Raw genomic sequence first — 14,131 nt, forward strand, 5'->3', positions numbered from 1 at the left:
GCCAGGCTGGTCTCGAACTCCTGACCTCAGGTGATCCACCCACCTCAGCCTCCCAAAGTGCTGGGATTACAGGTGTGAGGCAACATGCCCAGGTTAAAAACTTTTTATAACTGTCACTGATAACCTTAACATTTACAAGGGAATAATTCAGTATGAAGAATAGCTTCAGAAAAAAATCCTATAGGCATTTAGAAAATTCATAGGCAAAAAGATTATTTTCATTTATTAAATATCTCAATTATCTAATATTATATAATAGCTCAAATTTCAGTTTCTCAGTATAGAAATATAAGATCTCATTTTGCAGAAACGTGATCCAACTGACCCCATCCACTACAAACTACACAGACACATGGCCTTGGGTAACTTACTTAATCTCTTTGGGCTTCAATCTTTAGAGCTGTATAATACAATGCACTCTAAGCTTACAAGTCTAAAGGTCTACTTTATGATGCTATGAACAAGTTTAAACACTCCGGTCATCTTTTAACAAATGGTTTCTGAATCTCCTTCAATAATATAGACTTATTAGAAAAATCACATAGGATCTTTTATAGGCCAAAGCACCAAAGGTAAAGTAATGAGAAATACATGAATTATTCAAAGTAATGAAATGTCTCAAACAAATTAAGATTAATATATTTAATTCTCACTATATGGGTATAACATGGCAACAAGCTAAAATAAAATTCCAATAATGGACAAAGAACCAGTATTGGATAGTATATTCTATCCAATACTGGTTAGCACATATATACGTATATATATGCTATATATATACACACACATATATATACACACATACATATACGTATATATATGCTATATATATATACACATATATATGTGTATATATATACATATATACACATATGTGTATATACATATATACACACATATATGTGTGTATATATATATACACATATATGTGTGTATATATATATACACATATATGTGTGTATATACATATATACACACATATATATGTGTATATATATATGCACACACACACTATTCAAATATATTGATATGGTTTGGCTGTGTCCCCACCCAAATCTCAGCCTGAATTGTATCTCCTAGAATTCCTACATGTTGTGGGAGGTGTCCAGGGGGAGGTAATTGAATCATGGGGGCCAGTCTTTCCTGGGCTAGTCTCATGATAGTCAATAAGTCTCACAAGATCTGACAGGTTTATCAGGGGTTTCCGCTTTTGCTGCTTGCTCATTTTTCTCTTGCCGCCACCATGGAAAAAGTGTCTTTTGCCTCCCGCCATGATTCTGAGGCCTCCCCAGCCATGTGGAACTGTAAGTCCAATTAAATCTCTTTTTCTTCCCAGTCTCAGATACGTCCTTCAAGTCTTTATCAGCAGCGTGAAGATGGACTTATATATATACACATACATACATACACACACACACACATATATATATACACACACACATACATTATTTTTCTTGAGACAGGGTCTCACTCTGTTGCCCAAGCTGGAATGAAGTGGCACAATCTTGGTTCACTGCAACCTCTGCCTCCTGGGCTCAAGGGATCCTTCCACCTCAGCCCACCAAGTAGCTGGGACTACAGGTACAAGCCACCACACCTGGCTAATTTTTGTTTTTTTTGGTAGAGACGGGGTTTCACCATGTTGCCCAGGCTGGTCTTGAACTCCTGAAGTCAAGCGATCCACCCGCCTCAGCCTCCCAAAGTACTAGGATTACAGGTGTGAGCTACTGTGTCTGGTCAGAAAATATTTTTTAATATTACAGGAAGTATAAAAGAAAGCATAACTACATTAAAATGTTGCAGTACTGTCTTCCCTATCCAGGTCTTCTGAAAGCTTTTTCCCACAGTGATATTAAAGAACATTTCAAAGGCCCAATGTTTAATTTTTACAAACTTCAATAGATGTGTAGAGTCAGACCAAAATTGATGAAAGCCAAGCACCTAATGATGGCTTCCTATGTGTAAGACATAACGATGATGATCCTAAGAGCTAATCTTTATTGGGTGCTAGTACTACATGCCACGCACTGTTTTTAGTGCTTTACATGTATTATCTTATTGAATCCTCAAATACGCTTACCTGTGAGGTAGGTATTCTATCTCCCATTTTAAAGATGAGAAAATGGAAGCACAGAGAGAGTAAGTATATTTCCCAAGAGGTCATAACTGAGAAAGTGGCAGAAATGAACTGGGAACCCAGGAAGTCTAACTCCTGAGTCCAAGTCTTTGCTGCACTAATAGGCACGTAGGGGACCCACAGACATAAACACTATTTAAACCCTGAAAATACTGCATGATGCACAAAAGAAGCAGGGAATAAGAATCAGGTTATGTAGGATGAATGGCATGACTCATATTTCAGACTGCCACATCATGAGGCACTTAGAGCACACATGTATAGCAATTTCCCTCAATTTCCACCCTGTGAGAGTCAGCTTCTAAGACGGTTTAATTGTCCCCACTTCCTGGTATTTTTGGTTTTGTGTACTACCCTCTCCCATTGTTTCAAGGTTGGTCTGGTCTGTGTGACCAATACGATACTGGAGAAGTGATGATGTGTGACTACCTAGGCTATGTCAAAAGGCACTGTGGCTTCTACCTTGCTCTCAGATCGCTCGCTATGAGAAATGTTAGCTGCCATTTATGAGGACACTCAAAGAGCCAGGCAATAAGAAACTGAGGTTCCCAGCCAACTACTAGCACTAACTCACCAGGTATGTAAGTCGGCCACCTGGGATGCAAATCCCCCAGCTCCAGTGACATCCTGACTGAAACCTTATGAGATCATAAGCCAGCTAACCAGCCCCTCCATTCTTGACCCGCAGCAACTGTGAGACAGTAAATGTTTGTTGTTTTAAACTACTGTTTTGGGGTAATTTATTACATAGCAATACATAGCTAATATACTCACAACATTTATTTTATCCTTTTCAGTTAAATGGAATTTTGTAAGCTACCTTAAATTGTTTTTTAGAATTAGCAAGGGAGAAAAAAGGGAAAGAAAGAAGCAAAATCCAATGGCCCAAAAAAAGCACATGGACTGAAGGAAGTGACATTTAAACCCTGTTTGAACCTCACAAACCCTGAAAATGCCCCCCAAGCTCAACTGGATAAGCAGTGTGTCTCCCACTCCATAACTCAGCAGGAAGGAAAAAGGTCAACTATACCACACAGGTTGTTTTACTCCTAAACATGCCCAGTGATGAAAGTTACACTGTGAGTACAATCAGGGAGAGAAATGCCAGCAAATTAATTTTTCCGACAATAAAATGGCACTTTTACGTCACCCCCTGATCAAAAAGCTATAGAGGCCTCAATCCTACAAACAAAGTGAAGGTCTATGTCTTAGCCTGCCCTTAGGGACCTTTTAGAACCTGGAGCCATTGTTTCTCTTTCAACCTTACTTTCCATTCCTCCCCTTCTGAGGACTTCACATTTCAGCCAAGACAGTTTGCTCATTATTCCCTCCCCGTGCCTCACCCTGTTCCCAACCCCCACACTCCCTATGCTTTCCTGCTCCATGATTTTGTTCATGTCATTCTCTTCTGGGGGAAAAAGTGTAACCCACTTCTCTCCTCCTATTTAAACCTTGCTAATTTTTCAAGACCCATTCAAATCCCCAAAGAATCTTTCCCAGACATTACCACCTACAGTGACCTCCATTCCCTGGTGATCTCATACCACTTACTGGCCATACCACTCACTCGCTCACACTGAAGTCTTTTAAAAACTCCCCTAGGGCCAGGCACAGTGGCTTACACCTGTAATTCCAGCACTTTGGGAGGCTGAGGCGGGCAGATCACCTGAGGTCAGGAGTTCGAGACCAGCCTGGCCAACATGGCGAAACCCTGGCTCTACTAAAAATAGGAAAAAAAAAAAAGAAAAAAAAAATTAGCCAGTGTGGTGGTGCACGCCTGTAGTCCCAGCTAGTTGGGAGGCTGAGGTGGGAGGATCACTTGAGCCCAGGAGGCAGAGGTTGCAGTGAACCAAGATCACACCACTGCACTCCAGCCTCGGCAACAGAGCGAGACTCCACCTTAATAAAAGAAAAAAAAAAAACCTCCCTGATACGGTTTGGGTCTATGTCCCCACGCAAATCTCATCTTCTAGCTCCCACAGTTCCCACATGTTATGGGAGGGACCCAGTGGGAGATGACTGAATGATGGGGGTCTTTCCCGTGCTGTTCTCACAATAGTGAATGGGTCTCATGAGATCTGATGGTTTCAAAAATGGGAGTTTCCCTCCACAAGCTCTCTTTTTGCCTGCCGCCATCCACGAAACACACGACTTGCTCCTCTTGCCTTGATTGTGAGGCCTCCCCAGCCACGTGGAGTCTAATAAACCTCTGTAAGTCTAATAAACCTCTTTCTTTTGTAAATTGCTCAGTCTCCGGTATGTCTTTATCAGCAGTGTGAAAACGGACTAATACACTTCCCTAGTATTTAATTTCTTAAGAATCTCTATTTTTGCCATATTTTATTTTGAGAGTAAAAACTATGACTTTTGGGTTTTTTCCATGTCCTTTGCAGTAATTGGATGGTACACAGAAGAGGTCTAAAAACAAATAATATCTCCCTATTTTGTTCAGGGCAAACAAAATGTATTCTGAATTAAATTTACCTTCTGATTCAACGGAGATACAGTGTCAATGGCAGAATCAACAGGAAAAATTTGAATCCTCTGTTCTGTGTAGGTATGAAAGTTTAGAAGAGCCGTCACAAGATCCTGAACAAAAGCCAGGGCCTGCCCAGCAATATCTCGCATCTTCAGCTTTAAAATGAAAAATACAGCTAAGGTCAACTCTCAAATTATTATCCTAAAAGAACTTTATTGAGTCTGTTCTGAAGAAAACATTTGAATCCTAGTGTGATTATTCCTTAATTTAAATTCATCTGCTCCGACTTGAATTTTAATATTCCTATCTAAGTAAATTAGAAAGCCACCAGTTTGGCAAATACACCTCCTGCACTTAACTCAGACCACTTAAGTATAAGGTCTACCAACCTACAAAAAAGTATGGCTCAAAACATTAATGCATCTCATAATTAAGCTGTAATGTTATCAGACAAGAGAGATAGCAAAAATCTGTGTTACTTATGAATGCAATAAAAAGCAAGCTACATTTGAATAAATGTATGAGAAACACGTAAAGCAACAGTTAAATGCAATGACTGAATGCACTAAACAGAGGTCCAAACACAACTAATTCTTGTTTCTGGAAAGTCTGATGTATACATAACTGAAAATAAAAACATATACTTCATCCTTTACCTGGTGTCTCCTATTGTGGAGTGGAACGTTCAGAGCGTTATACTGACTATATTCTACAAAAGAAAAATAATGTACATTAAGTCTCTCACATATACTGGAAAATAACTTAAATGCAAAATAATGAATGCTCTGAAGCAAAATCAACTTTACATAAGAATTTAAAATGATCAACAATACAGAATAATGGAATTTACATAGAATCAGTGGTTTCTCAGATAAAGTAATACTTCCCATCTTTTTTTAACTTCAGGCTTAAAAAAACCCAAACAAATCCGGTGTTTCCATTTCTAAGAAATCATTTCAAATACTGCTTTTGGGCTTATCAAGACTACTTAGAAAGGCTCATGATGTTCTTGCTGTTTTCAGTCATTCTCCCTTCTAAAATAACCCTCCACAAAGCCACCACACTAATCAGCAAAAAATACCACTGTTTTCCTGACACTACATTACCGGAAAAATCTATCACTGTCTGCCACTGTGGATCCCAATGACTCAATCCTAACTTTCCTGGATGGCATCACTATCTTTCTCAGTCTTCCTCTCTACGCTAGTCTGTTACTAACCTCCGGCAGCTTCCTCATACCTAGCCATGCCTCCTCAAACTCCTCCTTAATGAGTTGCATCTCTCCTCATCTCTACTCATCCCTTCAGCCACTCAAACCTGCCTTCTCTGTCCAGGTTCTCTGTAAGAATGACCCCAGTGCCAAAATACGATTCGGAATGTTCCTGTGGCATAGTCACCCAGTTCCCTTTTATGTCTCCATTGCTACTCACTGGGCTATACATTACCAGCTTGATCTCCCGTCCACCAACACCTCTGGACACTTCTATCAGCCATCTTTCAGCCTTGCTTGTTTTGCTTCCCAGCCTGGTCCATTGTTTCAACAACGCTTTTGCTAACACAAATCCCGAGTAAGGTCCACTATAATTTACTCTGCCTAACTCCAGGGGGCTTCAACTCTACTCAGCAATCCACAATTTCATTGCAGTGTGCCTATTTTATTTCCCATGGCATCTATCCCAAACCTTTTCTGTTTTAAGCTCCTAATACCATTCCTACTCTCCTCTCCACTACCCAATGGATAGGATGGCCTCTCCCTACTCCACCAAGAAAATCACAGCCAAAGCAAAAGAGTTCTTACACTCCCCACCCTCCACCTCGGTCTACTGCTTGCATATCTTTTCCTCAGCTAACCATCCTCCTGGGCCCTTCTGCTTCTGATCCCCTCAGGACCTTAGGACATAATCACTCCCTGCTTCTATCTTCAGTATCTCCTCATTACAAATAAAGCATTTGCTGCAGCTCATTTAACTCTTGTCTCCACAGTGAGTCTCTTCCATTACTTAATCACACGTAATTCTCTGCCCTGACTCCTGTCCCCAGTACACGCAGCCTTTTCTTTCACTTTGCCCATCTGTCAGGCTCTCATGCTTCTCCATTTCCTTCATTCCCACTGCTCAAAAAACAGCATTGCTCTGCCTATTTCCTCAGCACCCATTCACCTCAACTCCCTGTGCTGGCAATCTAGTGTCCACCTACACCCTGCACAGAAGCGCTCCTCGCAAAGTATACCAGTCCTCTTGAGGCCACAAAATCCAGTCACCAAACCCAGTCGCCTTGATGCATCACCCTCTGACCTCTCTACAGCAATGCGCAGAACTGACCTGCACCATCAGGTTGCAACTCCCTTCTCCAGCTTCTACCTCACCCCGTTTCCACAGCTCCCCTCTGCCTCCTGATCACTGGGATGGAGAACTCACCAAGGACCTTGCACAGGCCTGACTGCACTGTGCACCCACCACTCCCAACATGAGGGCTCCTCCAGCCCAATAGTGTTGACATCAGTTTCTCTCCCAAAGTCTAGTCTTTCATTTAGAAAGGCATACATCAACAGTTATATAGATACACATGAACCCATCTGTCAGAACATTAAACAACAACAAAGTTAACCTCATTGTCTCTCCCATAAACCTGTTCCTGTCTACCTCTTTTCTTTCAGTCAACTGCACACCATCTTCCCCATTACTGCCTCTTTCTCCTTTGTCTCCTTGAAAGGACCAATCTGTTCCCTTTCCTTCCACAAGATCTTCCACATCTCTCCAACCCAGGCTAAGCCTCCATAATAGCACACCAAAACTATCATCACAATAGTCTTTGACTCCCTTGACCCACTCCAAGGTAATCTACACTCTGTTGCCAGATTAACCTTGTGAGTACACATATAGCAACATGATGTTCCCTGGCTCAAAAACTTCTCCAACAACCCCATGGCCTTATGAATTAAGTTCCCAGTCCTTAGACCAGAACACTAGGGTCCAGTCCCACCATACCTTTCAGAACTTACATGTCCTTGCCCTGCACATCCTACCCACCCTAAGCTTCCTGTCATACTGGATTACTGCTCCTGAGGGCATGATGACACCTTTTATCCTATATACCATACTTCACGTAATTCCTTAGATTTTACCCTTATCTCTGCCCAATAAAACCTGCTCACATATCCAGGCCCAGCTCAAAGCACCCTTTTTCTGGGAAGGCTTCCCCACACCATGCCACCAGCAGTAACATGTCCTTCTCTGAAACCCCAAGAGGTTCTTTATGGCACAGTCTAGTTTATATTGTTGACATTTCTACATCTATCTCTGCCTTACCAGGCTACAAACTGCTTGAGGTAGAAATTTTGACTTACCCATTTTTGCATCCCCTATGCTACTGACCTGTCTAGGCACTCAGCAAATGATCTTTAAATATTTCAGGACTAAAAGTAATAATCCACATGTGACAAGAAAGGGACCTAAAACAGGGTGACAACTAGTATTAGAAAAGGAAGGATAAATCCATGATTCAGAACGAAATTATTAAAACCTAATGATTGAGACAAGGCTTAAAGGGAAAATGTAATGCCACAGTTTCAAATCCAGTGAATCCAGTAGTATTTACATTAATGTAGAAGCTAGAAGCAGGTGTTATTTTCAAAGGGGAATTTAAATTTTTGATACAATGATGACATGGGCTGATTTTAATCTTAAATCGAACTGCTATTTTTCTTTTTTTTTCTTCCTCTTTCTTTTTTTAGGTCTTCCCTAAACAAATTTAGGGGAAGTAAAATATTAATTTCAATCATGTGATTACAGAAAAAGGAAATGTGCATCAATTTGAATGTAAGTTTCAAAATCCAAACAAGCAAATATTTTCTTTGCTTTTGAGGTTTTGACTTCTTACCTAAAGGTTGCAAATTTGGCACCTATTACACATGTAAAGTAGTATTTTTTAACTTTTTTTGTTGTTGTTCTTGGGAATGTAAATTACCAAACCATTCCCAGGGTGAACAGGAAGCAAGGCTTAACCAAGTTACCTTCCTAGCTATTGCTGGGAATTGACCAAGGGGTAAGACATCATTTTGAGAAGATTTAACTCCCACCGCCAAGCCTCATTTCCCCCACTCCAATCAACAATTTTTCTTGTACAAATATTCAACTATTTATGTGCAGGTTGTTTTTTACCTTGGAAAATGCTAAATACATGCAATCAAAAAATGTGGATTTGGGCTTCTTCCAAGAAGACCAGCTTTGGAGTAGTTATATGACAATTTAAAATCTTCCTGTTAAATATGATTGCCATGGCTGATCAAATGAACAAAAAGAAAGCAATCTTCTGTTGGGCCAATTAAATTTTTTGCCCAATAGATTAGAAATTACTTTAATTAGTTGGCTACCACAGAGAGATTCAAAGTTACAAATAATGGAAAACTGTACATAATACCTACTTGTATCATTAAAAGGTACTTTTTCATTGATGATTGATAAAGATTCCTCTAATCTACCTGACAAATCTTCATGAAGATTCTTTAACTGTAATTGACTGCAAAAAAAAAATACAAAACCACATTATCACCAATCATTGAGTGAATCCTCATTTATTTGTTACCTCAACAGCTGGTAGTGGGCTTCCAGAGAATTGCACCTGACATCTGGGATTCTCTTAGCAGAGAGTTGTTAAAAGAGGAAGATAACAAAAACGCTAACCTGGCTTCTCAAGTCCCAGGGACTTCTGGAGAATGATGTGGAAGTTTGGAGGAATTTATCATGGTACAAGTGTCTTAGCCAACCTTACATTTATTTCCCCAAGCTCAAAGTAATCTTAGAGCCACTTCAAAATCACAAATGTTCTTGTTACAACACATAAGTATTCACCCTAGAATCACTACAGGCTCTTTTTTTAAGTACATATTATATTAGCCTTCTTTTCCCCTTGAACTCAAAAGCTGATAATTTCTGAGTTTGGTTCAATTATGCACACAGGTACACATCTAAATCATGCACGTAATTCTAACAATACAACAAAATTGACATAAGAAATTCACTTACTTGATCCTATTAAAAACTAAAATATTATTATCAAATAAATGTTGGAGTATACCTTTACCATGCATTACTAATATTTTGATTTTAAGATTTATATATCTCCAAATTAGATCACATAAACTCTATTTTATTCGAAATGTACCATTAAAAGATTGGCATGGTGATTATCAGTTTTCCTTCCTGGGACTATCAGAGGCCCCTTCTGTTTAGAGTAGTTTCAAACAGAAAGTCTCCAGTCTTCAGCGCAAGAGCTCCAGAACACGATCTGCCACAGCCCCAAACCCTTGCGGGCTGAGGACTAATACACAGGCCACTCTATCAAGAATGCTTAGGGCCCCAGAGATCCCAGAATTGAAAAGGACCCTGGAGATTACTCCCATTCTCTCCTTTTAAATGTAAGACAATTAAGACAGAGGAGCTGCTACAACCAAAACTCATGTCTTCTGAGTCTTGCTTCAGAACCCTCTTGGAATTCAAGTTTCCACATACCATTCTTCCGTTCGAAGTCGACATTCCTTGGCTTCCTTTTCTAGAGTCTGAGATTTTACCTGAATTTCAGAAGAAAAAGAAACGCAGATGGCTCAGGCTACGACAGATAGGAGCACACTTAGTAAGACCCTGCAGGCAAAAGTCTCACCAGAAATGACTAACTCTAAGTGCATAGACAATTTATTAATACAAAAGCCGTAACTATTTTTTAGTGTGCTCTCACAATGGGGCTTACTTCTAGTTTAGCCTTGTCGTTCTGCAGCTTCTCAATGGTTTCCATGTACTTCCGGGTGAGACCGTCAACCACAGCTTGGTGCTGGGCTGCTTCTGTCTCCAGAGTGGCCAGTCGACTCCTCAGCTCTGCTTCCACATGCTTGTGCTGCTCATCAGCTTCAAAAAACTAAAAAGAGAAGACCATTTTCTCTTCTCACAATATCCTAATATACATAAATGAGAAAAATAACAGCAGTGACTATTCACTGAGCAACTTCCATATGGTTCCATATGCTGACTATGTTAAACCCACACAGGCATTATCTCATTAAATCCTCACAGTATATCAGAAGTAGCTACTGTTATTCCTCTTTACAGATATGGAAACTCAAGCTTAAAAGAGTTACATAACTAGTCTAATGTCTCACAGCTAAAATATAGTAGAACTGAGATTTGAACACAGGAAACCTACTCCAAAGCCTGCACCTCCTACCTCTCAGTCTCATGAATTTCTATTTTAAACAATGTCTGGCATACATAGAATTCAATTGATCAGAGTATAACTTTTCTACTAAGCTAACTTTCACATAAAATTATCAAAATTAAAACAGGTGTTATTCTTAAAACAGGTAAAGCTCTTTCCTGTAATTAGAGTCCAATACTAATAAAGAATTGTGAATACTTACATATAAAATACACTGTGGTCAAAAACTTAACATTTTCAAAGACTGAAAAGTGTTTGTGTGTGTGTGTGTGTGTGTGTGTGTGTTTTTCCTACCATTTGACCGAAAAAAAAAAAAAATCAGGAGGTTATAGTTGGATACACTATACTATGAATCTTTTTTGTTGTTGTTGTTGTTGTTGTTGTTGAGACGGAGTCTCGCTCTGTCACCCAGGCTAGAGTGCTGTGGCTTGAGCTCGGCTCACTGCAAGCTCCGCCTCCCAGGTTCATGCCCTTCTCCTGCCTCAGCCTCCCAAGTAGCTGGGACTACAGGTGCCCACCACCACGCCCGGCTAATTTTTTGTATTTTTACTAGAGACGGGGTTTCACCGTGTTAGCCAGGATGGTCTCGATCTCCTGACCTTGTGATCCGCCCACCTTGGCCTCCCAAAGTGCTGGGATTACAGGCGTGAGCCACTGCGCCCAGCCAACTATGAATCTTAGAATATGCTCAATGGTTTGGGGACAGGCACTAACTTTTCAACATTCCATAAATATCTGAGCGCCTGACATAAGTAAGACACTGTCCTGGGACTGGGCATAGAAAACATACATGGTTCATACCCTCAGAGACCTTAGAGTTTAACAGGGGTAGGGATAAAAACCAACTAAACATCAGTAAATTAAAAAACTAAACATCAGTTTAAAAAAAGGGGGGAGGGGGAGGGAAAAAAGCAAACTCCATTTATTGGTAAGCTCCCATTTAAATGATACATGTAATCACTTCCTATATAAAATGAATAATGCTCAGTATATTTCTGCACTGTTAAGTTATAAAGCTATTCTGCTGTCTTCTGAACAAATGCATATACTTCAAAGCACACATCCACATTAAGACTGTGTGATATTTAAGAAATGAATAAGTGACAGTGACATATATACTTGAAGACCATAGAAGACATTAAAACACCCACGCAGACACTAAACACTCTATCTGCATTAGCTTTTCCACATTAACAGATCACAGACCCATTTTTTAATTCATATGGAAAAACAGATTTTCTCACTTGTATATGCAACCGTTCATTCTCTTCTATCTTCTTTTGCAGATCTTCATCAAAGACACTCTTCTGCTCTTGACTCAACTGAGAAGAAGATTCTCCACTTTTCTGATGGAAAGAATAAGTTATGTCCACATAACTTTCATCCTTTAGAGAAACATCCTAAGGTACACAGATTCTCTATCACCTTAGAAGCTTGTCTCTTCTACGTGTTCACCATTCTCAAACAATCCTGCAAAAGGTATACAGTTCATCATTTAACTTTTCCTATGTGACACAAGTTGAAACTGCAAATATTGTAATGAGCAGGAAAGCTTTAAAAAGAGAGAGAAAAGAACAGATAAGGCTTACTATTCTTTGCAGATGAATTCAGGAGTAGTTGTGCTGGAGGACGGAGCAGACCTAGAAAGCTCCAGCGATATAAAATAAACTCATAAATATCATTTCAATTTGATCTCTGGTTTGGGAAATGAGAGTTATAGCAATTTCATGAGTCGGAGTTGTTAAACTCCATAAGAAATTGTAATAAATTCTGTAACAGCATCCACAAAGGTAAGTTTATACAAAAGTTCATATAAATTTCTAAGTTAAAAAAATATATAAAATAAAGCTATTATAAATAAATAGGAAAATTCTCAAAGATTATTTAAAAATCCCTTCCTTTTAATTTTTTACTAATATGAACTCGTTCTACATAGAAGAATAGCACTATTTAAAACATCTAATAATGAGCATTTGTTTTCATGTAATACATAGAACTGAGACTATTCAAGGAACAGCCTAACAATGAAACTGTGTTCAAACATCAGTCACCATCCTTTCTCTGCTTTTTTTGTAGTCTCACTTCTCACTTAAAATGAACTCACCTACTAATCCAATTTGAATCAGTGATTTAAAAGCCCTTTGAAAATGGAGTAGCCATATAAAAAGAAATTAAATATCCATCATGTTTGGAAAACAAGAGGTGCATATGGAACACTGCAGAATGACGTATTCAGGGTCCTCAGTGCTTCCAAATTTGATGAGCTTTAATTAAAATTAATTCTCAATATTACACCCAAACCTCTGCTCAACAGTCCTAGGCAGGGATATTAAGAACCTGAAGAACATGTTTGAAGTTCAGATGACTATTCTCTCCCCAAGGGTCTTTCAGAATTTCCAGGGCATGTATATCTTTTTTTTTTTTTTTTTTTGAGACGGAGTCTCACTCTGTCACCCAGGCTGGAGTGCAATGGTGTGATCTCGGCTCACTGCAACCTCCGCCTCCTGGATTCAAGCAATTCTCCTGCCTCAGCCTCCCGAGTAGCTGGGATTACAGGCGCGCGCCACCATGCTGGGCTAATTTTTTGTATTTTTAGTAGAGACAGGGTTTCACCATGCTGGCCAGGCTGGTCTCGAACTCCTGACCTCCTGATCTGCCCACCTCGGCCTCCCAAAGTGCTGGGATTACAGGCGTGAGCCACCGTGCCTGGCCTGGTATGTATATCCTGAAAAAGTTTCCCAAGTGATTCTAATACATAAGTGTTATACCCTCTCTGTTGCCTGCTTTATTTGAACACTAACACTCTAGCGAATGCTTCTATGTGGGGAAATGCATATGGGAAAACTATTAACATATAATTACATCAACTGCCCATTACATGGGAAATATGGCCCTAGGCGCTTTTACATGATCCCATAGAATCCTCACAACAAACCTGAAAGGCTCATTGTCACTGTGCTGATGGAGAAACTAAGATTACAAGGTTAAAAATTGTGCCGAAAGTCACAGATTTATTAAAGGCAACCAAAGAATTCAAGCCTGGGCTTAAATCTGAAGGCTGTGCTCTTCTGGCCATACTGCACTCCTTCAGAGTCACTGTGTGCCTTCTCCTTCCCTTCTACCCATTCTACTGTTGCTGCCTCAATACATACATTCGTGGAGTGTTAGTCTACATACATACAAGACTTAAAGACTCAATCACTACCCCTACCCTTAAAAAAAAAAGAGCAGCAACCTCTTAATTACAATGTTCAAAAGTACCAGATGATCCACCTTAGAGCAATAAGAATCCTGCCTCACCATATAAA

General features: G+C 39.7%; 1 protein-coding gene across 4 annotated transcripts in view; it reads right to left on the bottom strand.

The window, feature by feature from the left end:
* PPP1R21 (protein phosphatase 1 regulatory subunit 21) overlaps nt 1-14,131 on the bottom strand; it is a 73,840-nt gene that overhangs the window by 44,340 nt on the left and 15,369 nt on the right. For 3 of the 4 annotated variants that reach the window (XM_054474742.2, XM_054474743.2, XM_063649390.1), the window contains 6 exons: nt 12,068-12,169; nt 10,362-10,526; nt 10,127-10,185; nt 9,040-9,134; nt 5,273-5,325; nt 4,622-4,771 (listed from right to left, as the gene is read on the bottom strand). In XM_054474742.2, the coding sequence (XP_054330717.1) occupies nt 4,622-4,771; nt 5,273-5,325; nt 9,040-9,134; nt 10,127-10,185; nt 10,362-10,526; nt 12,068-12,169 (624 nt within the window). The remainder of the gene's footprint in view (nt 1-4,621; nt 4,772-5,272; nt 5,326-9,039; nt 9,135-10,126; nt 10,186-10,361; nt 10,527-12,067; nt 12,170-14,131) is intronic. The other variant, XM_063649389.1, reaches the window with a different exon arrangement.

Source organism: Pongo pygmaeus, chromosome 12, assembly GCF_028885625.2.
Source record: "Pongo pygmaeus isolate AG05252 chromosome 12, NHGRI_mPonPyg2-v2.0_pri, whole genome shotgun sequence".
NCBI classification, from domain to species: Eukaryota; Metazoa; Chordata; class Mammalia; order Primates; family Hominidae; genus Pongo; species Pongo pygmaeus.